At 40.8% G+C, this 26,663-nt stretch overlaps 1 protein-coding gene across 1 annotated transcript in view; it reads right to left on the reverse strand.

Annotated features, from left to right (window-relative positions):
* LOC103092531 (mucin-16-like) overlaps nt 1-26,663 on the reverse strand; it is a 178,052-nt gene that overhangs the window by 49,688 nt on the left and 101,701 nt on the right. Inside the window, exons 40-68 of the mRNA XM_056820976.1 lie at nt 24,778-24,944; nt 23,856-23,894; nt 23,552-23,599; nt 22,695-22,819; nt 22,530-22,597; nt 21,277-21,449; nt 20,584-20,619; nt 19,190-19,314; nt 19,029-19,096; nt 18,089-18,261; nt 15,832-15,867; nt 13,863-13,931; nt 12,684-12,764; nt 12,266-12,390; nt 12,082-12,149; nt 11,340-11,512; nt 10,716-10,751; nt 9,429-9,553; nt 9,252-9,319; nt 8,664-8,836; nt 6,553-6,588; nt 5,680-5,748; nt 4,796-4,861; nt 3,749-3,873; nt 3,579-3,646; nt 3,037-3,209; nt 1,424-1,459; nt 926-994; nt 237-302 (exon numbers count right to left, since the gene is read on the reverse strand). Coding sequence (XP_056676954.1) covers nt 237-302; nt 926-994; nt 1,424-1,459; nt 3,037-3,209; nt 3,579-3,646; nt 3,749-3,873; nt 4,796-4,861; nt 5,680-5,748; nt 6,553-6,588; nt 8,664-8,836; nt 9,252-9,319; nt 9,429-9,553; nt 10,716-10,751; nt 11,340-11,512; nt 12,082-12,149; nt 12,266-12,390; nt 12,684-12,764; nt 13,863-13,931; nt 15,832-15,867; nt 18,089-18,261; nt 19,029-19,096; nt 19,190-19,314; nt 20,584-20,619; nt 21,277-21,449; nt 22,530-22,597; nt 22,695-22,819; nt 23,552-23,599; nt 23,856-23,894; nt 24,778-24,944 — 2,684 coding nt within the window. The remainder of the gene's footprint in view (nt 1-236; nt 303-925; nt 995-1,423; nt 1,460-3,036; nt 3,210-3,578; nt 3,647-3,748; nt 3,874-4,795; nt 4,862-5,679; nt 5,749-6,552; nt 6,589-8,663; nt 8,837-9,251; nt 9,320-9,428; nt 9,554-10,715; nt 10,752-11,339; nt 11,513-12,081; nt 12,150-12,265; nt 12,391-12,683; nt 12,765-13,862; nt 13,932-15,831; nt 15,868-18,088; nt 18,262-19,028; nt 19,097-19,189; nt 19,315-20,583; nt 20,620-21,276; nt 21,450-22,529; nt 22,598-22,694; nt 22,820-23,551; nt 23,600-23,855; nt 23,895-24,777; nt 24,945-26,663) is intronic.

Genomic DNA, 26,663 nt, shown 5'->3' on the forward strand with positions numbered 1-26,663 from the left:
GAAGGGAAAAATACACATGCCTGAACCTGGGCCCTACAAACAAATACACCCTTCAAACCTATCTGAGATTGTCCTATTCCTTTCTGGAAGGAAAACTCATATTACATGGCCCCATAACTTCCATGCCCTGTGTTCCTAAACTCTCATTTCCCAAACCTTTCTCACCTATTCCTCTCCCATTTTTCTTCTTCTCATCACCTAGTTAAGCAAAAGTATAAGAGGTGCATTCTTTGTACCTGGGGAGCTGGAGAACTGTGATGGAACTGAAGAGGTATCTGGAGGGAAAGAAGTTCTCACTGGAGCTGAGGATAAATCATGAAAAATGGAAACCATTGACAAAGCCATAGCGTGAAAAAAACTGACATTGGAGAGAGCTATTGAACTTGAGGGGAAAGAAAAGTGATTTAGTCAGCTTGATTTAGTCAGTTTAGAATCCCTGGGGGAGGACTCAAAGCCCTGAGAGCAATGTAGGATGATGCTCATCCACCACAGGAGGAAACAGACATTTGTGTAATAGGCTGTTGTTGACAAAACTTGTCTGGCTCTGTGTTTCCTGTCTAGAATATCCCAGACTGTCATGTTCTTTGAGTTTTGCATGGGACACATGGGCTCATTCTAAATAATGATCAGAATAATTTTTGGTTAGATAAATCAATTGCCAGAATTAGCATCTTTTTTATTAGTGTGTATATGGTAAAGGGAAGGACTCTGAGATATGAAACACACCAAGGTCACCCTCTCCTCCACCCACAGTGACACACCAAATCCCAAATACTGTCCTCATATGATCTGTCCTTGTGTGAAAGGTGATTATTTCCCAGAAAGATGCTATTTTTGAAGGATTAAGACAATTTCCTTTTAATAAAACATATTCTTTCCCCAGCTTCAAGCACTCTTCAGGGTCCTTAAATGGCCAAATTTCTACCTGAAGAGGTTCCAGGTCCTGAGGACACCAAGGGAGTTGTAAATGATGATTTAGTGGGTGGTCCATAAGCTGTAAAAAAAAGTGACACTGAAGATTGAAATAGATCATAGTTGCCCACATGTGCAGGGAAATTGTGGTCATCATAATATTTATGCAGTCATTAATTCAGGGTTCCCTCTGTAGGGAATTCTTAATAAATTTTTGACAAATGACTGAGATGAATATGACTAAACTTAACCTCTGGTTGATGCAGCTGCCTGGGTTCTCACAGAAGCAGCTTTTCATAAGGACACTAGCTAAAGTGCCAGAATAGTACCACTATTAACAAAAGTGAACCTTTTGGGAAGGAGGGAATTCCTTTCTAAAGACTCCTGAGAAGACTAAAGGGTTAGGAACATTGGTATTATAGGGCTTATACCTAGGAGTTAACGGAGAAAAGGGCTTAGGGCTCATTGATAACCTGGAACTTAAAGTTGCTTTGAATATCAAAACACTTACTAGTTGCAGATTCAATGGGATGGTGTTCATTATAACCTATAAATCAAATAACATACAATAAAGAGAGGGAGATTAGAAAGTAAAGAAGAGAAATTTGAGAGATACTGGGATGTGAACAAGTTAAACTGATGCCTCAGTTTCAATTCCATCATCATCCTTGAGGGAGTAAAGTAGCATTCTTCTAGATACTCTCTAACTCTCTGACATATAGTTCTGCCATGAAGGTAGAATAAGGGAATGTTTAGTTTTGAGGATTAAATAGAGCAAAGAGAGCTCTAATTCAATATATTTTTAAAACTTTTATCTTCTGTCTTGGAATCAGTACTATGTTTTGATTCCAAGGCAGAAGAGTAGTTAGTAAAGACTTGGCAGTTGGGTTAAGTAACTTGCCCAAGGCCACACAACTAAGAAATATATGAGTACAGATTTGAACCCAAGACCTCCCATCTCCAGGCCTGATTCTCTACCCACAGAGCCACCTAGCTACCCCAATTCAATAAACTTTTGCTGTGTCAAACACTTAACAAAAGGCAAAGCCATCTACTGACTCTCTCAGGTAATCTCTAATAGCTTATACATAATAATGACTTAATGCATTTTTATTTATTTTAGTCTAAGCTTACTATACCATTTTCAACAAAATGTCATTCAGACTTTGCATGAGTACTGTAAGTGAAAGGAACTCCACTGCTTCCTGAGATAGTACATTCTACTTTTGGATAACTATAATTAATGGACAATTTTCCCTTAATTTAAATCCAAATTCATTTCCAAATAACTTTCACCTATTACTTATAATTCTGCTCTTAGAGACCAAGTACAATGATTTAGGATGCTTTGCTACAGGAGAAGCTTTCAAATATTTGAAGTCAATCATTTGAAGCCTCTTTTATTCATACTAAACATTACTAGTTCCTTCAAACTATCCTCTTACGGCATAGTTTCAAGTTTCCATGATGGCCACTCTCTGTATGTGTTTTTCCTAAAGCTCGTGTACTCAAAACAGAACACAATACTGCAAATAGGGCCTGATTGGACAAGAACTACCATCTTCCTCCTAATAGGGACTAGAACTACATTTGCCTCCATAGAGACTAATTGGACTTCTCCATCATACTATTATTTCATATTGAGATTTCAGGTTGCTAAAACCTCATAGAAAACATGAATTTTCCCTTGTCATGTCTCCATCATCCTGTAATCAGGCATTTTCTTTTTTAAATCTGAATCTACACTTTTACTATACATTTTAAGTATCATGGTGTTACATAATGTAACTTTCTATGTTTTGGATTTTTATTTTAGTCATGTAACCCTCCTAGTTTTCTGTTCTTTGTACATTTTCTTCCATCTGTATCTCTATCCAACTTACTGCAACTAGTAGAGAACAACTCAGAAAATGAAAAGGAATGGGCTAACCAGGGAAGTAGACCTGGGTAGGGTCCATCTTGTACAGTTAGCTCAACAAGACAAGATTGCAAATATAGAGTTTCTGGGTGTATTAGGGCCTGAATCAGAGTGGAAATGAAAGGAAATTGACTCATATTGGGACTATGGTCACATAACAGAGCTTAAGTAAAGAGGTTAATTATTGCCCCAGTGACAAATCTCACCATTAAGATAGAAAGTGTCCTTATCCAGAGTATAGGGGCCCAGTCTGGTGAAGTCATGAGTTTGATTGCTCAGCTCCCAATAAACTCTCTCTCGGTCTAGACTGGGATTGGTTGGACCCCGCCGATGAGTGCACATAGCATCCACTCCAGTTGCTGAGCCATCCTTCACAGATCTGTGGGAGGAAGGGATTGGGATTTACTTAAGGGAGAGCTTGGGGACAGTTAAATTGAAATAAAATAGCATCCAAAAGAGTGATAATGACCCCATGATGACTGAAAAACTACCATTATATATATGGGTAGGAGAGATGAATAGCCACAGATCATTTGCTCCAAACCATGATACTCAATGGGAATCACTTTCCTAAGGACCCATGAATGAGGTATATGGGAATGAAAGAGTTTTCAAAATTTGAAAATGGAAGAAATGGACACTAGATAGAGGCTCTGTCTTTGATGTTTGCCCACCCTGAGCATTAGTCATGAACCTAGGGGATCAAGGAAGATTATCTCAGAGCTCCTGATTTATCCTCAGATCTCACCTCAGGGCAATCACCTTGCATCCAGCATAGGAGGAGCCAATGCTGCTTTGCTTGAACAAGGACCTCAGCTGTCAAGGAAATGAGGAGAATGAGAAATCATCCTTTCAGTCCCCAAAATAGAGAAGTTTACTATACAGGAGTGAGATGTGGCAATGCCTATAGTATCTTACCAGGCGTTGTAGCACTTTCTCTGTGGAACTGAAAATGCCAGAGCCAGGGTGACTCATGTCTTCCTTGTAGAAAAGGTTAGTAATTATGAAGTTTAGGGTGAAAAGTTCCAGGCTGTGGCCACCAGCTAAGGCAGAAGAGAACAAAAAACTCATGTCTGCACCTTAAGCACATCAGTTAAAAAAATATTCATCCAAATTTACCCCTTTTGACCTATTTCTTCCTGGAAGGAAAACTCACCACCATCACCCTACTGACACCCACATTAGGGAGCCTCTCTGGTTTTTCATTTCATTCCCATCTTCTTATAGCTTACTCAAGCTGTAGCAGTCCACCCTTAGCTATGGGCAAGGGAAACAGTTAGTATGTACAGAGTGGCTTAGAAGAGAGCATGCTCAGTCTTGAGCATGCTCAGTCTTGCGCATGGGTAGGAAAGCCTCTGACCCTTGACCCCATCTTCCCCCAGGTTAGGTGGGAAAACAGGTTTCTTTGTGTTCACCTGGCTAAGAGAAACCACACCTATACCTTGGCATTGACCAATGATAATCATCCCTATGTATTGTGCATATTTGCATATCAAAGAGATTAAATACGGGCCACAGCAAGCTCCGCCTCTCTCTCACTTGGATCTCAGCTCTCACTGATGCCTGTCCTTGCTGGAGCTTGGCCTCTGGACAAGCTCCATCTTTGATTCCTTTCCTGATCTACCTCTCCCACCTGGGACCTGGCCTTCGGCCAGACACTTTCTTTTCTCTATCATGTCTCCGACCTGTGTGGTATTAAATTTGGATCACTGGACAGGTATAAGCCTTCTGAGTAGTCCACTGATCAAAGTTTCTGCTGTGGCTCCTTTGTAACCAATAAGGCCTGGATTTCTGACTCATTCCTGCCACCTCAAATCTCTAACTTGACTCCGCCACCCCCCTTGCGGCATCCAGAACTTCTATCCTTCCTCTATCTTCCTATCTTGAGGCTTCTCGCTGGATCGGGAAGCTTCACAAGCATAATAAGACACTTTGGGGAATGAAACAAAGACATATCCTTTGTACCTGTGGTGCTGGAAAATGGTGATGAAGCCAGAGAGGTGTCTGGAGGGAAAGTGGTTATCACAGAAGCTGGTGGTAGGTCATAAAGAATGAAAAACACATAAAGGCACAATGTGAAAAATCTCAAGTCAAATTATGGGGGGGGTGGAGTTTAGCGTGGTTTAATCACAGAATCCCTGGTATGAAGACCCACAACCCACCCCAAATGAGGAGTAAGTAGGTATATTTGGGTTATAGGTCCCATTGGCACACCTTGCCAGGTCAAGAGATTACTGTCTAGAGCGTCTTGGGTCTTCACTTTCTTGAATTTATTGCTGGGATCAGATAGACTCATTCATGGTTCCTACAGGGATTTCTCTGTTAATTTTTAAATTTGCTGTCCAGAACTTAAATATCTTTGGGCCTTTGGGATATGATGCTACCAAGGTAATACACTAAAGTCATATTTCCTGGTTTTCCCCTGAATAGCAGGTAACTAAGTTTCAGACTAAAGAGGCTTTAGAACATTTAGGTATGTTCTTTCTTTTAGAGGGAAACTAAATGGTGAAAAGGAAAAAGTACCAGACTAGAGTCAAAAAGACCTGAGTTCAGATCCAGTTTCAGATACTTTACTGGATAAATGACCCTGAGCAAGTCATTTATTTTTGTTTACCTCAGTTTCCTCATCTATAAAATAAGTTGGAGACATAGATGGCAAACCACTCCAGTATCTTTGTCAAGAAGACCCCAAATGAGGACACAGAGGAAACGTGACTGAACACACACTTTTTTTAGAGATAACATTTTCTCTCAGTTACACAGATTCTCTGTAAGTAGAGAGATGGAGGGAGATGGAGGTAAGGGAGAAAGGAGTACTCTCCAGAGTCCTGAAGCTTCCACATTCTCACCTGGTAAGGTTCCAGGCACTGAGGGCCACAGGGTAGTTGTAGAGGCTGATACACTTGCTGCCTGAGAAGCTGCAGAAAGGCGTATTATCAGAGAATGGCAAAGACCATGGTTTCCCATAGAAGGGTCTAGTGAAACTATGGTAAGAGCTCTATGTGGAAATAATGCTTCATAAATGTTTCATGATTGAGTGACCGTGGTCAAACATCCCTGGCAGTTGCCAGTATACATTTCCAGTGACAACATGAGCAGAAGTAGCATTCAGAACTACAAGAGACTGGTGGTGTGAATCCCTCTCCAACACCCCTCTCTTAATGAGTTGAGCTGCACTGTGACTTGCTCATTTCTCTGAATGCCTCATGGAGACAAGCTTGGTAAGTAATCATTCTCATGCAACCTTGCAAAGAGAACATGGGAATTCCAGACTTTGAAGAAATGGCTCTTGTACATAAAAAACCAGGAGGACCTAAAGGTCCCTTTTCCCTATCAAGGGTCTCCTCCTACAAGATCTCAGAGATGCAAGGTCCTTTCTACTTTATCCTTTCTACATTATCCATGACCAGTGATCGTTTGACATCTTTTTTCTCTATCCCAGCTTGGGGAACTTGCTACCTCACGGGGTAGTCAATTTCATTATTGGAATTTCTTTCTAATGTCACCTGAATGGGATGCTAGGCAATGGCCCATGGCCAGTTCATGCTCTCACACTGGTTCCCAATGCTAGGTGTTAATGCAAAATCTTTTTGTGAGAAGACTATGTTTGATTCTGAGGTACCTGGTACATATTAAGTGAGTAATAAATGCTTGTTGACAACTACAGGAGGATTTACATATGACCAAGGATGCAAAAAGGAATTGAATGGCATAATACTTACTAGTAGAATGTTGGGTTAATCTGTGTCCATTATAACCTAGAAAAACAAAGACAGACAATGGAGTACATGACCTGGAGAGAGAAGGCAATATTCAAGATTATCAGGGTAAAAACAATGGATCTGGTGACTCCTTTCACTGTCTCCTGACTTTTGGAGATCCTGGCTCCTTGAGAAAGAAGATAACAGGATTCTCCTGTACACTTCCCCAGGAGTCTCTGATATGAAGCCCAGTACTAGTAGGACAAATAACAAAGAAGCTTATAAGCTGGAGGTGTGGGATCCAGGGTGGGGGCAAATAGAGAGAAGGTTCTCACTGTGCCTTGGCCTGTATAAATATAGAGGAGAGCAAGGCTTCACATCACAGCCCTTCAAATACTTGAAGATGCCTATTGTGTCACCCTTAAGTCCTCCCTTCTCCAGGTGAGACATCCCCATTTCCCTCAACTGATCTGTCTATGTCATGAACTCAGAATCTTCCACCATCCTTCCACTTTCCTTACATCTTACTCCTTGGCCCCCGAATATTCTCTTTCATCCAGTGACACTGGCTTGTCTGTTCTACAAACAAAAAACTCCATTTCCTGCCTCTGAAGCAGGCTATCCCCCATACTTGGAATGCTCTCCCTCCTCATTTCCACCTTCTGATTTCCCTGGCTTCCTTGAAGTCCCAACTTCTGCAGGAAGCCTTTCCCAACTTCTATTAATTCTAGAACATCTCCTCTGCTAATGATTTCCTATGCTTCCTACATATATGATTTGTTTGTACATATTTGTTGGCTTGTCTTCCTCATTAGATCATGAGTTCCTTGAGGGCAGGTACTATTTTGTTTTTGCCTTTCTTTATGGCTCGAGCACTTGCCACAGTGTCTAACACATAGTAAGTGTTAAATATGTTTATTGATTGACTACCTGACTGTCCTTTGGATGCTCTCTAGCTTATCCGTGCTCTCCTAGATCTCTCAATGCAGCCTATGATCCCATCAGTTTTCTGGGGTACCAGTCACGCTATTGATTCAAGGAGCTTTCACTCCACTAAAAAACTCAATGTCTTATACATGAACTACTGCCTAACCAAGTCTTTTCTATACAAATTGCCTGCCCGCTAGCTATCAAAGCTTCTCAGTTTGCTCTGTACAGTCCAGTAAAACTGGCCAAATTCCTGTTGCCTGTACATCACATTCCTAAGTTCCTGGGCTGTGATCTGTTCACCTTCATTTCTAAGAATGCCTAGTTCTCTTTAAGGAGAAACTCATGTTACCTTCTCCAAAAGGCCTTTCCTGATTTTACTAATGGTAATATCGCCCCACTGCCATTACTTTGTATCTATCCTTATCTGTGAACATATTGTAACATTCCATGAGGGCAAGGCCTCAGTGTTGTGTTTGCATTCCTACTAGCCTAGTGCCAGGCACATAAATGTTTAACAAGTGTTTATTCTCTGATAATTAAGTTTACATTTTAACCTAAGGGAACTTCAATTTATCCTTCTTAAATAGCATCCTGTTACATTTAGCTTTTATTTTCATGTGTTAATTTCTTATTGGATCCTAATTTTGTCTGACACATTATGTATCTCTCGAAGTTTTTTTGGCTACATATTTGCAGCCATTTATGTCTCCATGCAAATTATTTTTAAAACATTGAAAATGAATAGCTAAGTGACTCAGTGGATAGAGAGCTAGATCTGGAGATGGAAGATCTTGGGCTCACGTATGATCTCAGACACTTCCTAGCTGTGTGATTCTTGGCAAATCATAAAACCCCAACTGACTAGCCCTTATGCTCTTCTGCTTTGGAATTGATACTTAATTTCAATTTTAAGTCAGAAAGAAAGGGATTTTTAAAAATATAAACAAAAACATTGAATAGAACAGGGAACAAAGATGTCTCTCTTTCCAAGATACAATAACCCAGAAAGTGCCAATGAAACAAATCCCTGGAAAGTGGATATAGGCAGGGTTTGCCTTCTATAGTTGGTGTAATAAACGATTATTGAGAAATAATGATTCTTTGAGAGGTTAAAGTCAGAATCAAAGTGGGAGCTTAACAGGACGAGATAAGACTAGGATAGGGTTAGAGGGAAAAGGCTGGGATTCTGTTGTGTTCCTCACCATTGAGGTAGAGACTGTCCCTTTCAAGGGAGTAGGGCCCCAGTTTAGTGATGTGCTTTGTCTGGTTGCTCAGCTCCCAGTAAACCTTCTCTTGGTCTAGGAAGGAGCTTGTGGGGTCTCTCCTATGTGCGCACAGAGCATCCACTCCAGTTGCTGAGCCATTTTTCATAGATCTAGAAAAGAACATGTTGATGGTGACATAGAAACTCATACTGAGAAGGGTGTACAAAGAGAAACTGAGTAGCCTGTTAAGACTGAGAAAGGCAATTAGGTTGCTTGAAGGATTATTGCATTGCTTCCATTATCTCTGTGAGAGCTTAGGTTAAGGAAAAATCCCCACTGGACTGTATATTTATCTTAAAGAATTTATCCTAATCTATACTTAAAAAAAAGAATGAACTTCCTAAGAACCCAAGAATAGGGAGAGACCTCAATAAAGGAGATTAGGAATTTAAGAATAGAGCAGATAGAGTAAAAGGACAAAACATAGACAAATCACCTTTGGTTAGAGTCCAAACAGTCCCAGAGTGTATCCCTGGGAGGAGGGAGATACTCAGAAACTCTAACTTGAAGGTTCTGTAGTCTCACCTTAAGCAGACAACTTTGCATCCAGAGTAGGAGAAACCAATGCTACTTTTCTGGAATAAGCGGCCAAGCTGTAAAAGGAAAGAGAAAGAGAATAAATTCAGGGACTGGAACTAAAGGAAAAGGGAATTGTGTCAAGGAATTGAGATGGAAAATATAGCAGGAATTGAGGAATCTCACCAAGGCCTGCAGGATCTTCTCTGTGGTGGTGAATTTGCTGGAGCCTGGATTTCCCATGTCTGTTGTGTAGGGCAGGTTTGTGATTGTAAAGTTCAGAGTGAAAGTCTCTAGGCTAAGATTGCTGGCTGCAGGAGAAGAAAGAGAGAAGCCCCACCCCCACCTATATCTGAGCCTGGGGCATGTCAGTCAGAATGCAAAGAGATACCTAGAAGGTCTTGTATAATTATTTCTGAAAAGGAAATCTCAGTATCATGGTCCCACTAATGATCCCAATAAGGGAATTTCACCCACATTCCAACTCTTCTTCCTCCCACTTGCTCTTTTTCTCCCATCTCCTAACCTCATGCCCCAATAAGCCTTTCTTAGAGAATGAAAAACAGATATAGGAAGTGTGAACCTGAGGTCTGGATGGAACCAGAGATGTTGCTGGAATAAATGTGGTTCTCACAGGAACTAGGGAAGAACACTTTGATGGAATTACCAAGCCAATGTTGCAAGCAAGAACTACAAAATATGGGGCAATTGGGCTCTGGTTAGCTTGGCCACTGAGTCACTAGAGGGGAATCATAGTCATGACTCTTAGGATGATGTTCATTCATGACAGGAACAGGCATCAACTAGTGTGAAGAACCTGCTACTATCTAAACTTGTTAAGTCAGGGGCTTCCTGCCTGGGATGCCTTGGGCCATAACCTTCCTCTTGTCCCCAGTTCCCCATTCTCTACTTGATAGGTAACAGTTTCTTAGAATTATGGTGACTCAGAAACAATTAGTGTGGTTCCCTCCATTCAGACAGCATATTCTCTCCCAAGGTGCCACAGGGAAAGGAAAGACCGAATCCAATTGTCTTCTTTACAGATGGGGAAACAGAGGTAAATAGTTGTTAAATGATTTGCCCACATAGCTAGCAAGGTTTTATAAAAACCCTTCCTTTTTGTCTTAGTATTAATTCTAAGATAGAAGGGCAACAAGGCTAGTCAATTGGGGTTAAGCTACTTGCCCAGAGACACAATTAGGTATGCCTAAGACCAGATTTCAAACCAGAAACTTCCAACTTCATATATGGCATACTGGCCACTATGCTACCTAGCTGTCTCAGGAGTAAGTTCTTAAGGAAGGACTTTAATTTGGGCCTATGAAACCTGAGTGGGATGAAGTGAAGAAGCCAAGGCTATGACTGGTTAACGCTATCACACTAGAAGCCAACTCCAGGCATCAAAAGGTAGACAAAATTCAGAATACATAGATGGTTAAGAACCCAAGAGTATTTGGATGTCAACATACTTACTAGTAGTATTCTGGACTGCACTGTGTTCATTATAACCTGGAAAACAAAATGGACAGTGAAGGGAAGGAGTTCTTCATGATCCAATAAGAAAAGGAAGGAAACACAAGTAGCTCCAGTGAGGGGTGGAATGGAACCAAGGATTCAGTTTGCTCAACATGGGCACCTGAAGGATTTGATCTTTGAGAAAGGAGAGGAGAAAATTCTCATTTCCATTCCCCTGAAGGAAAAGAGAAAAAAGAAGCTTGCACTTTGGAGGGATTCCTGGTAAGGCAGGAAAAACCAGATAAAGCAACCAAATGATTCCACCAGGACACTCTATGCTTTGGACTATGGAAAAAAGAGGGGCAAACCATCTGGTTGGCTATCCATTCCCATAGGCTCATCAGCCCATCAGAGGAAGAAAAGTCTGTTAAAAATGCTGAAAAGACTAGATCAAAGGCAGAGCTCTTTAGTTACTTATGGAGTGAAAACAGCAAAGGAATGCTTCCACAACTAAAGCTGCTATACTCCATGCTGGCAGGTAGCTCAAGAAGGGGTTTATGAGAAGAAAGGGACTAGGGAGTGAGGGGAGGCACAGAAAGAGAATGAGAGGAAGCAGGGCAGAGTCTCAGTGAGACAGCTCACCATCAAGGTAGAGACTGTCCTTATCTAGTAAGTAGGGTCCAAGCTTGCTAATGCCAAAAGTCTGACTGATCAGCTCCTGATAAACTCTCTCTCTGTCCAGGACAGGTCTGGTGGGATCTCTCCGATAGGCGCACAGTACATCCACTCCAGTAGCTGAGCCATTCTTCATAGATCTGAGGAAGAAAATGTTTATTCATTCTCTCTCTCTCTCTCTCTCTCTCTCTCTCTCTCTCTCTCTCTCTCTCACACACACACACACACACACACACACACACACACACACACACCTTGTCTGTCTCTGTGTCTCTGTCTCTCTCTGCACCCCCTCCCTTTCCTTCTCATTTATCCTTTCTCTCGTGTAATTTGTATAAGTAAATTTGGTGAGTAAAATTCTCTACACCTGCCCTGCAATTTGCCCAGAGTCACACAGTACTCTGGTTGATAGCTGTTTGCTCACTATGCCAAGCTGTTTCTTAGTGTCTGTAAAAAAGCTCTCTTTTTACTAAAAATTCATTCTGAAGCATGACTTACAAGGGAGACCACTTTCCAAAGAACCCACGGATAAGAGGAGCCATGAAAAAGCTGCTTGGGAGTTTGAAAATGGGGGGGGTGGGGAATAGAGCTAAGGGACAATGTGTGAAACATCCCCCTTTGTTGTGAAGCCACCTAGAGCCCAGTATATGTCACCCAGAGTCCTAGGAAGTACCTCTGAGGCCCCAATATTAAGTGTCTGTAATCTCACCTTAGGGAGATCAGATGGCATCCAGAGTAGAAAGAACCAATGCTGCTATTCCTGAACAAAGTGTCCAACTAGCAAAGGAAAGAGGTGATGTGTGAGTGTCTGGCAGATAGGCGCTAAGGCAAGGGCTAAAAGAAGACAATCAGATTTTGGAGGCATGAGAAAGGAAGGGATTGGGTCAACTCACCAAGTGCTTCAGAATTCTTTCAGTGGACTTGAATTTTCCAGATCCAGGAAGAAGCATATCTTCTGTGTACAGCAGGTTGGTGATGGTGAAGTTTAGTGTGAAAGGCTGTAAGCTTAAGCTGGCAGCTGTGGCCATAAAGGGAAAGAAATATCCATACCTGAATCTTGGATATACAATCAGCACACCCACTAACACCCTATATATGATTGTTCTTTCAGCATTCCATTCCCTCTCCCCGCCCCCCCCCCTCCAACCCCAGAAAGAAAACTTAACATCCTGGACCCACTGATGAATCCCATAAGGCAGCCTTGCCCAGGCTTCCAGTGGCCCCCTTGCTCTGTGTCTCTTGAGCTCTAGTCCCATAGTAAAGCATGGCACAATTTCCAGGATATGGACCAGAGATTCAGTGTCTTTGTACCTGTTGTTCTTGAGAAAGGTGAAAGAGCTGGAGATGTAGCTGGAGGGGAGGTGGCTGGAGGGTATGTGGTTAGCACAGCAGCTATTGGAAAACCAAAGAAAAGAAGAACCATTAACAGCATATGCATATGAATGTTACAATATGGGAAATTATTAGACAGGGAGGCAAGGTCTCTCTTGGCTGGGCCATTCTTGGAATTGGAAGAAATGTCAAAACCTTTCCCACCACCTCAACAAATGATTATTCAATCAATGCTTTATGGCCTTTATGAGCAACCATTATTCCTTAAGGCAGCTCATTCCACTTTGGGATAGCACTTCCTGGTAGGAAGTTTTTTCTTATCTTGAGTCTAAATTTACATCTTTCCAACTTACATCTGTTGTTCTGGGACCAAACATAACAATTTTAATATCTATTCCTTGTGTCGATCCTTCAAATACTTGAAAACAGTTATCATGTCTTCCTTAAGTACCTTCTTCAAACTAGTCAGCACTAGCTAGCTCCTTCATGTCATATGGCCTTGAGTTCCTCACCAGACTAGCTCTGGGTCATAACAGCAAAAGTCTCTATAGTAATGGTGAAAGTTAAATGGAAATCCTAAGCCACTGGGGGGTAAGGGTCAGTCCTCCACCCTCATGATGTTACAGGGATGTTGGTAAAGAATCCTTGTGGCAAAAACCCATTAGGCCAGCAGCTTCCTGCCTGGACCACCTGTACTTTCTTTATTCTTTAATAGGAATGCAGAGATTTATTCTAAGTTCCCACAGAGAACATCGCTTAATTGTAGAAACTAATTTCTCAAAATTTAAATCTCTGGTCTTTGTGATCTAGGACTTCTAGGTGATATAATATTTCAACTCTGCTCTTTTCTTGTTTGGAAAATGCCTATTTCTTAGAAAGATGGAACTTTTGAAAAGCCCGGGGGGTTCCTTCCTCTTTCACACAGCATATTCTTTGCCTACTTTAACAGTGAGACTAGGTCCCAGACTTGTCACATTCATAGCCCACATTGATGTTCCTATACTCCTGCATGTGGCAGAACAAGAATAAAAGGTAACTGGGAAATGTCTAACAAAATACATAAAATACAGTAGTAAAACAGAGGTAATGTTATTCTCTGGGTTTTTTTAATCAACATGCAACACCACTGCCAAGACACAGAATAAACCTCTTCCTTACCTGTAGAGCCTTGAGGCCCACTGGGCCACAGGGGAGGGCCAGGTGCAGTTGTTGTGGCTGGAGCTGGAACTGAATGAAGAAAAGTTATTTGAGATGGACAGAGACTCTGAGTGCCTAAAAGCAGAGAGGTCAGGGCAGCTGTGGGTGTCTATGTTGTGAATTTTAGATTTACTCCACCCTGCTTAGTCTTTAGAATTCTAGCAACCAGCAATGAATGCACCCCTACTTAAGGATTCACTGTGAGGAGGATGGCCTATGACCGGCATGTGCTAGCAAGTGACAACAAATCAGAAACAACTGACAGACCCCCTGGGCTGCCCTAATCTTAAGCTACCATTGGTACTTCCTCTCATTTTAGACAGTCACATGGTGAGTGATAAGACTGACTCCCCTTTCCTTTGGCTTTCTGGAGAGGCCCCTTGGCCTCTGAACTCCTGCTTGGCTCAGCCCAGGCTGGAGCAGTTTTAATTCCTATCACTTTCCCTCTTTCTCCTTCTTCTTAATTTCTTCCTTCTAGTGTAAATAAACCACCATATAATCCCATACTGACTTGAGTATTTCACTGGGATTGAATTTTAATTCTGGAGGCCACTAATATAATATATTCAGTCAACAACCTAAAATTTACCCCTAACAATGTACAAGGTCGGGGTCCAATGTCTTTGTTGGATGCCCAGATTCCTGTTGAGGATGCCTATAATGAGGACATCAACCGAGATACCTGACATATAACTGTCAAAAATACAGTTCTACTCTGTGAATCCTCTTCCTTCTACTTTGCCCCATAGAGCTGAGGTTCACTTGTGACCTGTCAATATATTCTTGATCTCTATCCCCTTCATTTTATAGAAGAGGAAACTGAGACCTACAAAGTTATCATGACATGCCTAAGGCTTCAAAGGAAGTAGATATCATTGGCAGCATTTGATCACAGATTTGCTGACTCCAGAACCATTTTTATACCCTTAGAAACCTGATCCTCATCTACTTTTTTTCTTCCTTTATGATGGCCTACTCTCCTTTCCAATGTCTATGTTCTAGTCAAACTACTTTCTCTCTGTTTCTCACACAGGGTATTAAATTTCTCATCTTCCTCTTTTTTATTGGCCCTATCTCAAACCTAGAATGCCCTTCTGGCCACATCCTTAGAATCTCTCTCTTCCTTAAAGACACAGCTCAAGGACCATCTTGTACAGGAAGCCCTTACTGATTGCTGCCAACTGCTAACATTCTTCAAAAGAACTTGAATTAATTTTTTAATTCGGTCTACATATGTGTGTGTATCACGTGCATACACATACACACACACACACACACACACACAAAATAGATATTATCCCTCCCAATAAAACGAAAACTCATTTAGAGAAAGGATTGCTTCATTTTTTTTTACTCTCTACCCCCCGAACCTAGCACAGTGGCTGATACATAGTTGGAGGTAAACAAATGTTGAGTAATTTTCTGACTGTGGAGACAGTTTAACTAGTCATATATCCATCAAAATTCTAACATAGGAAGTAGAAATATTAGAACATGAGGACATGGCTCTGAGGTAGGAGGGTCTAGAAAGATTTAGAGCCCCCCCCTTCTCTTAACTGGAGCCTTTTCTTCACAGGATCACCAAATTATATAATATCAAAGCTGGAAAAATGCTGAGAACACATGTAGTTGTAGAATATCCCCACCCCAATATCCCAGACAAGTGGTCATTTAACATCCATTTGAAGGCCTTCAGTGCTAGAGATTTTCTTTCCTCGGTACTTCCCAAGAGCTACTAAAGCAATTCTTGGATTCATTTTTCATAACATATGAATGGTGTAATCATATTCAGGGGCTTGGACAAGGGCCATGACTGGTTCATTCTGTCACATTGGGAACTAATTCAAGGTGTCAAATGAGCGAATGGGATTCAGGGCTCCTAGATAGCCCAAGATTCAAGAATATGAGATTGGGGTGTCAACATACTTACCAACACTAGGTAGGACTGGACCACGTTCATTATAACCTGGAATCCAAAAAGTAGACAATATGGAGGAGTGAGCCTAACACTCAAAGGGGGGGAGGAGCTCAGAGTAAATAATTCAATTAAACAGGATCCTGTTTGTTAGATCTGATCACTTGGAAGACATCTGTTCCTTGAAAGAGACCCCAACCTCTCTGACATGCTATAGAGAGAATAGGAAGATTGCAGCTTGGGAGGTATCAGAATGAGGCAGAGACACTAAGTGCATGCAATAATCCACTCTTTTTCTGCTCTGTAGTATAGGAAAATAGAGATGATCAAATTGGACTCTCGCCATATCCTCCTACCTTAATAGGAAGCTTAGAATCATAAATGTAGAGCTGAAAAGGACCTCAATGGCTATCTAATGCAATCCCTTCCTTCTCCAGATGAGGAAACTGAGGTTTGAAGAGGATAAATGGCTTAACACTAAGGGCAGCAGAGTAAACCAGGAGCTGGACTTGGGAACTGAGAAGACCCAAGTTTGAATTCTGCCTCAAGTTCTTGCTAGCTGGACTTAATTTCTCTCAGTCTATTTCTTCATATAAAAACTAGGAACCTAATAGCATCTACCTCCCAGGGTTATTGTAAGGATCAATTGAGATAACGTATTCAGTGCTATTTAAATATTATTATTATTATCATTAGGAAATCATCATTATTATGAGGACTTGGATGAAGTTACCCTGCTAATAAGTGTCTGAGATGGGATTTGAATTAGACTTCTTGGGTTCAAGTCTAGGGCCTTTTCCATTAAGAAAAACTAACTTTTAGTCACACAGGCTCTGAATCCAGATCCTCTGACTCACAACAAGCACATTTCCCATTGTACCATACAGTCTTTTTTTTAATTCTTATTTTCTGTCTTAGTATCCATTTTAAGACAGAAGAGCAGTGAAAGCTAGGAAAGTGGGGTTAAGTGACTTGCCCAAGGTGACACAGCTAGAAGTGTATGAAGCCAGATTTGAACCTAGGTTTGCCTGACTCCAAGTCTGGAGTTCTATCCACTGAGCCATGTAGCTGCTCCTTTCACTAAGAGAATTGAGATCACCTGATGACAGTTCATCAGTCAGAGGGGAACTAAAACAAGAGCAAAAACTAAGATGGCATCAGAAGCCTACATGAATTCCCTTCCTAGAATCTCAGATATGGAAGTAACATGGAAAGTCTCAAATCTACCTTCAGCATGAATTAGAATTTCCTTTATATAAGCTCCAAGACATGATCATTCAACCTCTTTTTGGGGACCTTTAGATATATGGACAATTCATTCCCTACATCCAAAAGTATATCCATTCACTTTTAGACAGCTCTGAGGGCTAGCCAGTTCTTTCTTTTGTTATAGGGCTAAATAGAATAAATACATGATCTCTACTCAGGGACAATCCCCTTCAATCCTCACTTCTTCATGCTAAACATTTCTAGTTTCTTCAGTTCAGTGGGGCATAGCTTCAAGTGACTTTTCAATCCAGTTTGTACCATTCTATATATAACCTAACTTGATGATCCCTGAACTCAGACCATGAACTCAGACCATCTCACAAGATCCTGCATGAACATCCATGTTATTGAATTTGACTGAGCTCCCATTTTCTATACCTCCTGAAGAGTGGACATGGCTCAAGACACAGACCTACAAATATTGTTGGACTGGTCCAAAGGACAAAAGGATTGTCACTTCATTCCTCTTAAACACTAGAATTCTTATCACCTAGATTCACAGGACCAGGCATTTTTTGGTTGCCATATCACACTTTGGCTTATAGCTCAATAAGACCCTCAAGATATCTGCCCAGGAATTGTTATCTATCCATACTTATGGAATTTTACATTTATCCCCATTATGTTTTACCTTCTTAAATTTGTCACATTATCTCAACCCAACATATTAACTCTTTTTTTTTTCCTTTCTAGACTCATAGTATCTTTATATTGATTGCCACTGATTAAAACAAAAAAAAAAAAGGTTGAACTAGAAAGGACCAAGGACAGATCTCTATAATAATCCCCAGGTAAGAGTAAAGGAGATTTTGAGAAAGTGGTTCCTTAAAGTAACAAGCTAGTGACTTGTCTTTCTGTGTTCTGAATTTGTGGAGAAAGTTAGAACCTTGCTGATAGTAGGAATGCTGGGAAAAGAAGCTAATTTTCAGGCTAAAACAGTTGAGAAAAGGAAGATGAAGATGCAAGAATAAGGGTTAAACCTTCTCTCCCTGAGACTGCTTACCATTGAGATAGAGACTGTCCTTGTCTAGGGAGTAGGGACCCAATTTCTGGATGCCACTGGTCTGGTTGCTCAGCTCATGGAAAATCTTCTTGGCATCCAGACCTCTGCTGCTCGGAAACTTGTGATAGGTACAGACAGCATCCACACCTGTCTGTGCTCCCTTCTTCACTGATCTAAGAAAGGAGATACTATTGATAGACTCGGAAGTACTAGAAGGGATAGAATCCTTTACAAATATTATTTAAATAATGATAACAGCAGTGAAAACTCATTTCTCTAATGACAATTCAAAGTGCTTTCTATTATAATGTTGTATTTTCTTCTCAGCTCTACAGATGAGGAATATAAGACAAGGAAGTTCAAATCACTTGCCCAAAGTCATACAGATAATGTGTATGTGTGTACAAGTATATGTACATATATATATATATATATATATATATATATATATATATATATATATATATATATAAAGGATGGATTTTGAGCGCAGGTCCTCTGATTCCAAGTACAATGTTATTAAGGACAAAAGAACCAAGAAAGTACTCAGACATCACCAAAATTGTTCTCAGATTAAAAAAAGCAATGACTCCTTTACTTTCCCCCAAAAGCTCCTTTAGGACAGGAGTTTGGAGTTTTGCTTGTTTGCTTTTTATGCCCAGGGCCTATAATTGTATGCAGAACATAGCTGGTGCCAAAAGTACGGATTGAATCAATGAATGAATGTTGAGAATAAAACTGACCCTCAACAGCCCCAAAGCATGTCTTCTGGAGGTCTGAGAGAGAAGGGGAAAAGGATACATTTGAACTTGGGTGATGCAAAATTAGCAGAAACCAAATTTATGAACCAATGTATAGAGAAGAAACCTTTGTTTGGAGTCTATATCAAGAGGAACTTTCCAGAAGAGTCACCCATAAGTCCCCATCTTGGCAGCCTCACCTGAGTTCAGTCACTTTGCATCCAGAGTACAGGGAGCCAATGCTGCTATTTTTGAACAAGGAGCCAAGCTGGTAAAAAAAAAAAACAGAGAGTGAGTTTAGTAGGGAGATAGTCAAGACGTGAAAGCAAACAGGCAGGATGCTGGAGTCAGATAATCTCACCAGATGCTGCATGACAGTGTCTGTGATATTGAACTTGACTGAGTTCTGACGTCCCATGTCTGCTGAATAGCGAAGGTTGGTGATGGTGAAGTTCAGTGTGAAAGATGCCAGACTGGGTTCTGTGGCTACAGTGAGGAAGAGAGAAAGATGCCCAGATTTTCAATCTGAGCCCACATTGGTCTAGTGCTCTTCTGTGCACTAGAGAAGTAGAGAAGCAACAAGATATACTGGGTCAAAATCTGGGCTTGGAGTTGGGAAGACCTGTTTTCATCACTGACAATTACCATCTGGGTGACCACTGACAAGTCATTTGATCCCTCTGATTTTGGGGCAAATGTCTAAGACTAACTTATAGATGGAATACATTCTGAATCTTTGACATTAATGTGGACACTGGTGTAAATACTTTAGATAAGTCATGGTCACGGCCCTCATAGAATTTACACTAGTAAATAATATCATTATTGATATTATTATTATTATTATTAAAGAGTGCATTTGCATAGTGTTTTAAGGCACAGGCAATAAACAAGCTGACATTTAAACCTAGGTCTTATGAATACTCATTCCAATGAAACAGATAATGAATGATGACACAGTCTCCTTGGAATGAAGGACCTTGCAATCTAGTCAGAGAACCAAGACTCACACACTTCAGAATTTCCAGGATAGGTGATATTATCATGGGCTCTCTTTTCACCAAGATAAATCCACACATTATCAGTATAAGGTCTTAGTGGATGTATGTGGATAGGGAGTTTTAGAATTAGAAGAATAAAGGGCCAAGGAATGGGCCCTGGGGGAATATTACAAATAAGTCCAATAATGATAATAATAATCACGGACAAGAAGTCTGGATACAAAATCTCTGCCTCACAAGCAACCATTATGACTCCCATTTTTTAAGTGAAGAAATTGAGCCTCAGAAAGGTTAAATGATTTGTGAAGGGTCACAAAACTTATAAATGTTGGAATCAGGATTTGAACCCAAGTCTCCTGACTTCACTTCTAGGATGGTCTTTCCACTATAGCACATCACTATAGGAGTATTTTTAAGGGACATTAGAGCCTTTTGAGATACTGAGGAAGATATCCCTACCCAGCTCACTGACTAAGTTGTAGTTTTTGAGGCTTGACTCAATCCTAAACTTTGGCAGCCCAAGGAGAACTAAGACCTGAAGTGGAATCTTATGGGACTTGGAGAATGATGGTGCTATTGACAGATGGGAAATTTTTCATGTGATAGCAATATGCCCACCACCCTGATCTGTACTCCTTTATTCCTCTCTATCCATGACTCAATTCAATTTTGGGGATGAAGGTAGAATGAATGAGCTATTTCCTTCCCAAAAGGGCCCCAGAGGAACAGGGAAAATTGGGTACTGAACACTCACGCATTTTGGTGGGGGCCAAGGCCAGATGATTATATCCTGAAGAGAGAGAAAAAGAGACTCACCATGTAAGGAAAGACAAAATTTTAAGGAGAGAACATCTAGGGCCATGGAGATTGGGAAATAGGGGAGGAAAGTATTAGGGCTACTGCTAGAATCAAGAGGAAATGGTCCAGGTCAGGGATCCATTGTACTTCAGGCAGAACACCAATTTCCTCCCCATCAAAGGTCTCCTTGACTCCTCCATTTCCAGCTATATACAGGCACAATACATCTCAAAGAACAGACAACTTTTTCCCAAGAAGAAATATAGCAAAACTATGAAGCAAAACCTCCTTGGTAACTAGGTAAGCAAAGGACAGAAATCGTGGTCTCAAAACAGAGAGAGAGAGAGAGACAGAGACAGAGAGAGAGACAGAGACAGAGAGAGAGAGAGAGAGACAGAGACAGAGACAGAGACAGAGACAGAGAGAGACAGAGAGACAGAGAGAGAGAGAGAGACAGAGAGACAGAGAGACAGAGAGAGAGAGAGAGAGAGAGAGAGAGAGAGAGAGAGAGAGAGAGAGAGAGAGAGAGTTTAGATGCACATGGAACAAGTCCTTGAAATTAGGAAATGAAACAAATGTATGTGCAGGTCTGGGCTGCACTGAATGAATATTTATGGAACCATTACTACATGCAAAGCATTGTGCTCACCATTAAGGTAGAGACTATCCTTATCCAGTGTGTAGGGACCAAGTCTGGTGATGCTCCAAGTCTGACTGCTCAATTCCCAGTAAACCTTCTCTCTGTCTAGGACAGGGTTGGCTGGATCTGTCCGACGGGCACAAGCAAAATTAACTCCAGTTGCTGTTCCTTCCTTCATAGACCTGGGAAAGGAAGCAAAAAGGGCATTGGAAACACGAAAGGGAATCTGAGAGGCTTGATAACAACTCCTGAAATATGGACAGCCATCCCCATGAAGCCTATAGAAAACTCTGAAATGGTGATGATGGTAAAATGGGGCAACAGTATATGTCTCATTGGGTCTACTTTAGAGAATTCGAGGGAAACTACCAAAATCTACCAAAAAAATTCAGACATTTCAAGTCTGAATTCACCTCTCTGAAACTCTATGAATAAAGGGATGTGAATAAATTCATTGAGGATTGGAAAATTTGCCTAGGTTCATATCGGAGTGTTATGGGGGGCTGGAGATTAACCCTTGGTCCAGGGAGGGTGCTCCCTCAAGAATGACAGACTCTGGTGGAAACCCTTTAAGATAGAGAGATTTATTTAGGTTGAATGGTCATCGAGAGGCAGCATGAAGGACCAACTGACTCCCTGAACAGAGAAAAGTTCAGGATTTTTATATCGTAAAGGGATGGGGTCTAAGTGACTTGGAAAGGAAGGGGGATGAACAATGAGAAAAAACAAGGGGGGAAATCAGAGAATAAGTAACAGAATCGGTGCCTTTGGATTTGGGGGCTTAAACATAAGCACATATTGTTTATGACACCCTGATCATACAGGTGGGTCTGGGGGCATAGTACAAGTACACATCCTTTATGGCATCTTGATCATGTTACCCATCTTGAGAAACCTTGGGGACATTTTGGGGTCATAAGTAATATCTGAGATGTAGGAATCATAAAAATGGGTAAATGATCTGGAGGAACCTAATGTGTTTGAGATATAAACATGAGGTATCCCCTCATTCTCAGACAATTATTTTAAGGCTAATGTCAATACATCCAAAGCTTAGAGGTGGAGAATTCTATTGTTTGTTCAACTGCCAGCCCTACAAGGTGAATTCCTCATGTAATTTTTGACCTGTGATGTCTCTAGGAATTGGGGGTATACTGAAGGCCCCTAGTGCCCACCACAATAGCAGTCTGTGGTCATCTCCTTTCTAGAGGGCACTAATGTATACATGGTTGATGGAGCCAAGTGACTCCAAGGGCTCTCACCTCAGTAAGATCAGTTTGCATCCAGAATACTGAGAACCAAGGCTGCTCTTTTCAAACAAGGAACTGAGCTAGAAGTGAAAGAAGATAGACTTGTAGATCAAGTACTACATCAGGGCTGAGGAAGGCAGCTAAGTAAAGGGCATGGGAGGGGATCATGTCTCTCACCAGGCGCTGAAGGATTCCCTCAGTAGAATTGAATTTTCTGGAACCCTTTTCACCCATGTCTGCTGTGAACATCAGGTTGGTGATGGTGAAATTCAGGGTAAAATACTCAAAGTTGGGGCTTCCAACTGCAAAACAGAGAATTCCATGTCTGAGATGCTGCCCATGTGTCATTTGCACATTCAGGGCCACCTTTTTATGTGCTGTCCTTGGGGAAAAAATTAAGTATCTTGGCCCTAATTAATGCATCCAAGGGGAACATTCCAGAACTTGCTCAGCCTTTCTAGCCTCTCAGTGTCATGACCAAACACAAACTAGTGTATAGGAGGGACAGACATTTCCCATGCCTAAGCTTCAGATGTGTAATTCCAATGAGATATCTGTAAAGTGCTTTGTGAACCTTAAAGTACTACATAAAAGATAGACAATGATGATAATGATGATGATCAACACCATCATTAAGGACACCTAGCTGAAACTTTCCTATTTCTTCTTCAGAAGAAAACTGAGCAGAATAAATTCACTAATGAATCCTTCAGGAAATCTCTAGTCATAAATCAGAAGAATATCTCTTGCAATGCAATGTACAGAAATTAATATTGGAATTGGAGAAAGAAGATCTGGATTCCAATCCCAGCTCATCCCACTTCCTACCTATATGACCTTGAGTTCTGTTCCTTTCTAGGCATCAGTGTCCTCAACTGTCAAATGAGGTCAAATGAGGCCAGGAATTGGACTAGATCATTGGAACGTTTCCTACCAGCTCTAAATCTGTGATCTGAAGATCTCATCTCTCAGTCTCATGGCTAAGGGCAGCAAAACTTTCCAAAGAATGAGTCAAAGACAGAAGCAAACCTTACCTGTGGAAATTGGTAGTGGCACTGGAGTGAAAGTTGTTAGCACTGGAGCTTAAGAGAAAAGGGATAAATAACAATTACGGACCAAATCTCCATGTGACAGGGTAAACACAGGCAAAACCAATTCCATTTGGCTTAGGCACTGAGTCAACTGGGGGAGACTGAATTATAGCAGAGGACATGGTGCTTCTCTACTTCTCTCTTTTACAGCCCTGGATCACCCTCTTCTTCCCAGGATGCTATGAGAACAGGGTCAGGATGGACAAGTGGTATCAATCCTGTTTGTTCCCAGAATACAAATACTCACCACTTGTGAAGGAGGAAAGATTCATCTGATAGTTGCATCCTGCAGAGAGAGAGAACAATCTTGGATGTAAGGAACTAGGATTTCAAGAAAGGATTAAGGAAAAAAATAAGAGCAATCATCTGAAGCCAAAGACATTGAAAAAATATGGGTCATCAGGTAAGAGAGATGATTCACAAAAGTACCGATATCCCTTATTTTTGCAATTGTGGTTCCAATATATTATGGGATTGGCATAAGAAATTAAAAGGGGATTTGGGGGAATATTGTGGAAGCTGCAGGCAACACAAGAAGGCAAGCAGATGACACAGAAAAAGTAAAGAAACTCATAAACACATAAAATATATATTGTATAATATCAACATATTTTATCTTTTAATGCCTTCAATATACACAATTTCTATTTTAATGTTAAAATACATTTAAAGTTAAAGTTTGTGAAAAGTGTGAGAAAGGCAGTAGATGAAACATAGAGGCTAAAAATGTAGAGATATATTTTAAAAGTTAATAACTCATTAATACAGGTAAGGCCACGTAAACACCATATAAAAGAAAAAGGGGAAATCGGTCATCTTCTCTGGTACAAACGGAGGACCAAAAAATTTTGCACAGATTTTTCAGATCGCAGCATGTTGTGCCTCTAACCACTGCAATGTGAAAGGGATTCCCGGAGTTTCTAGGTCAGGAGGCTATCCACCCACCGAGGGTCCTATTTCTGGGGTCTGATACCGGCTCCCCCTCACACTCTAAACACCTCATAGGAAAACACTTTCTGTCAGACCAGGTAAAACCATAGAGGCAAAGCTGCACCCTCAAAGGCATAGAAAGTTTTTTCAATAGGTGAGGGCTTAACAGGAATGGAAGGAAGCAAGCGAGGGAGGTCAAGGAGCTGCGTATGTCCTGGTCAGAGCTGGCAGTTACTCACCATCGATATAGAGGCTCTTATTGTCCAGGGTATAGGCACCCAGCCTGGTGATACCTTGGGTCTGATTGCTCAGCTCCCAGTAAATCTTCTTTCTGTCCAATATAGAGTTGGTGGGGGTTTTCCAATGGCTACACAGGAATTCGGTTGCTGTCCCATTCTGTACGGGCCTGGGAAAGGACACATTGGAGGTAACTGTGAAGGATCTAGCAAACGTAGGCATGCCAAAGACAGCTGCAGTGAGAAGGCACCATGAATGCTCTGGAAAGTCATCCATTTCCTTGTAGAGTTCTAGCTTATTGTCAAAAAAGTGGGAGGCCAGACCTGCCATTTTCATGATTTCAGGAGCTGGAGCAGAGGAGGGGGCAGATTTGTCTTGACTAATACAGAGCAGCATCTTCTCTGAAACGTATAGCCTCACACTACCATTACTGGGGACTATGAAATGATTTGCCCAGGATCATATAACCAGTAGGTCACCCAGGTGGGAATCAAACCCTGCTCTTCATGTCTCTTTTTTCAAAAGCCCTTTTCTTCTCTCTTAGAATTGCTACTAAGTAGGAATAGAAGGGTCATTCCTAAAAATAATAAACAGTATATATCTAAAACCAACAGCTAATATCATCTGCAATGGGGATAAACTAGATGCATTCCCAATAAGATCAGGAGTGAAACAAGGATGCCCATTATCACCCCTACTATTTGACATTGTACTAGAAACACTAGCAGTAGCAATTAGAGAAGATAAAGAAATTGAAGGCATCAGAATAGGCAAGGAGGAGACCAAGTTATCACTCTTTGCGGATGACATGATGGTCTACTTAAAGAATCCTAGAGATTCAACCAAAAAGCTAATTGAAATAATCAACAACTTTAGCAAAGTTGCAGGATACAAAATAAACCCACATAAATCATCAGCTTTTCTATATATCTCCAACACAGCTCAGCAGCAAGAACTAGAAAGAGAAATCCCATTCAAAATCACCTTAGACAAAATAAAATACCTAGGAATCTATCTCCCAAGACAAACACAGGAACTATATGAACACAACTACAAAACACTCGCCACACAACTAAAACTAGACCTGAACAAATGGAAAAACATTAACTGCTCATGGATAGGACGAGCCAATATAATAAAAATGACCATCTTACCCAAACTTATTTATCTATTTAGTGCCATACCCATTGAACTACCAAAATACTTCTTCACTGATTTAGAAAAAAACATAACAAAGTTCATTTGGAAGAACAAAAGATCAAGGATATCCAGGGAAATAATGAAAAAAAACACATACGATGGGGGCCTTGCAGTCCCTGACCTAAAACTATATTACAAAGCAGCAGTCATCAAAACAATTTGGTACTGGCTAAGAAACAGAAAGGAAGATCAGTGGAATAGACTGGGGGAAAGTGACCTCAGCAAGACAGTATACGATAAACCCAAAGATCCCAGCTTTTGGGACAAAAATCCACTATTCGATAAAAACTGCTGGGAAAATTGGAAGACAGTGTGGGAGAGACTAGGAATAGATCAACACCTCACACCCTACACCAAGATAAATTCAAAATGGGTGAGTGACTTAAACATAAAGAAGGAAACCATAAGTAAATTGGGTAAACACAGAATAGTATACATGTCAGACCTTTGGGAGGGGAAAGGCTTTAAAACCAAGCAAGATATAGAAAGAATCACAAAATGTAAAATAAATAATTTTGACTACATCAAACTAAAAAGCTTTTGTACAAACAAAACCAATATAACTAAAATCAGAAGGGAAACAACAAATTGGGAAAAAATCTTCATAGAAACCTCTGACAAAGGTTTAATTACTCATATTTATAATGAGCTAAATCAATTATACAAAAAATCAAGCCATTCTCCAATT

Source organism: Monodelphis domestica, chromosome 3 (assembly GCF_027887165.1).
Source record: "Monodelphis domestica isolate mMonDom1 chromosome 3, mMonDom1.pri, whole genome shotgun sequence".
Classification (NCBI taxonomy): domain Eukaryota; kingdom Metazoa; phylum Chordata; class Mammalia; order Didelphimorphia; family Didelphidae; genus Monodelphis; species Monodelphis domestica.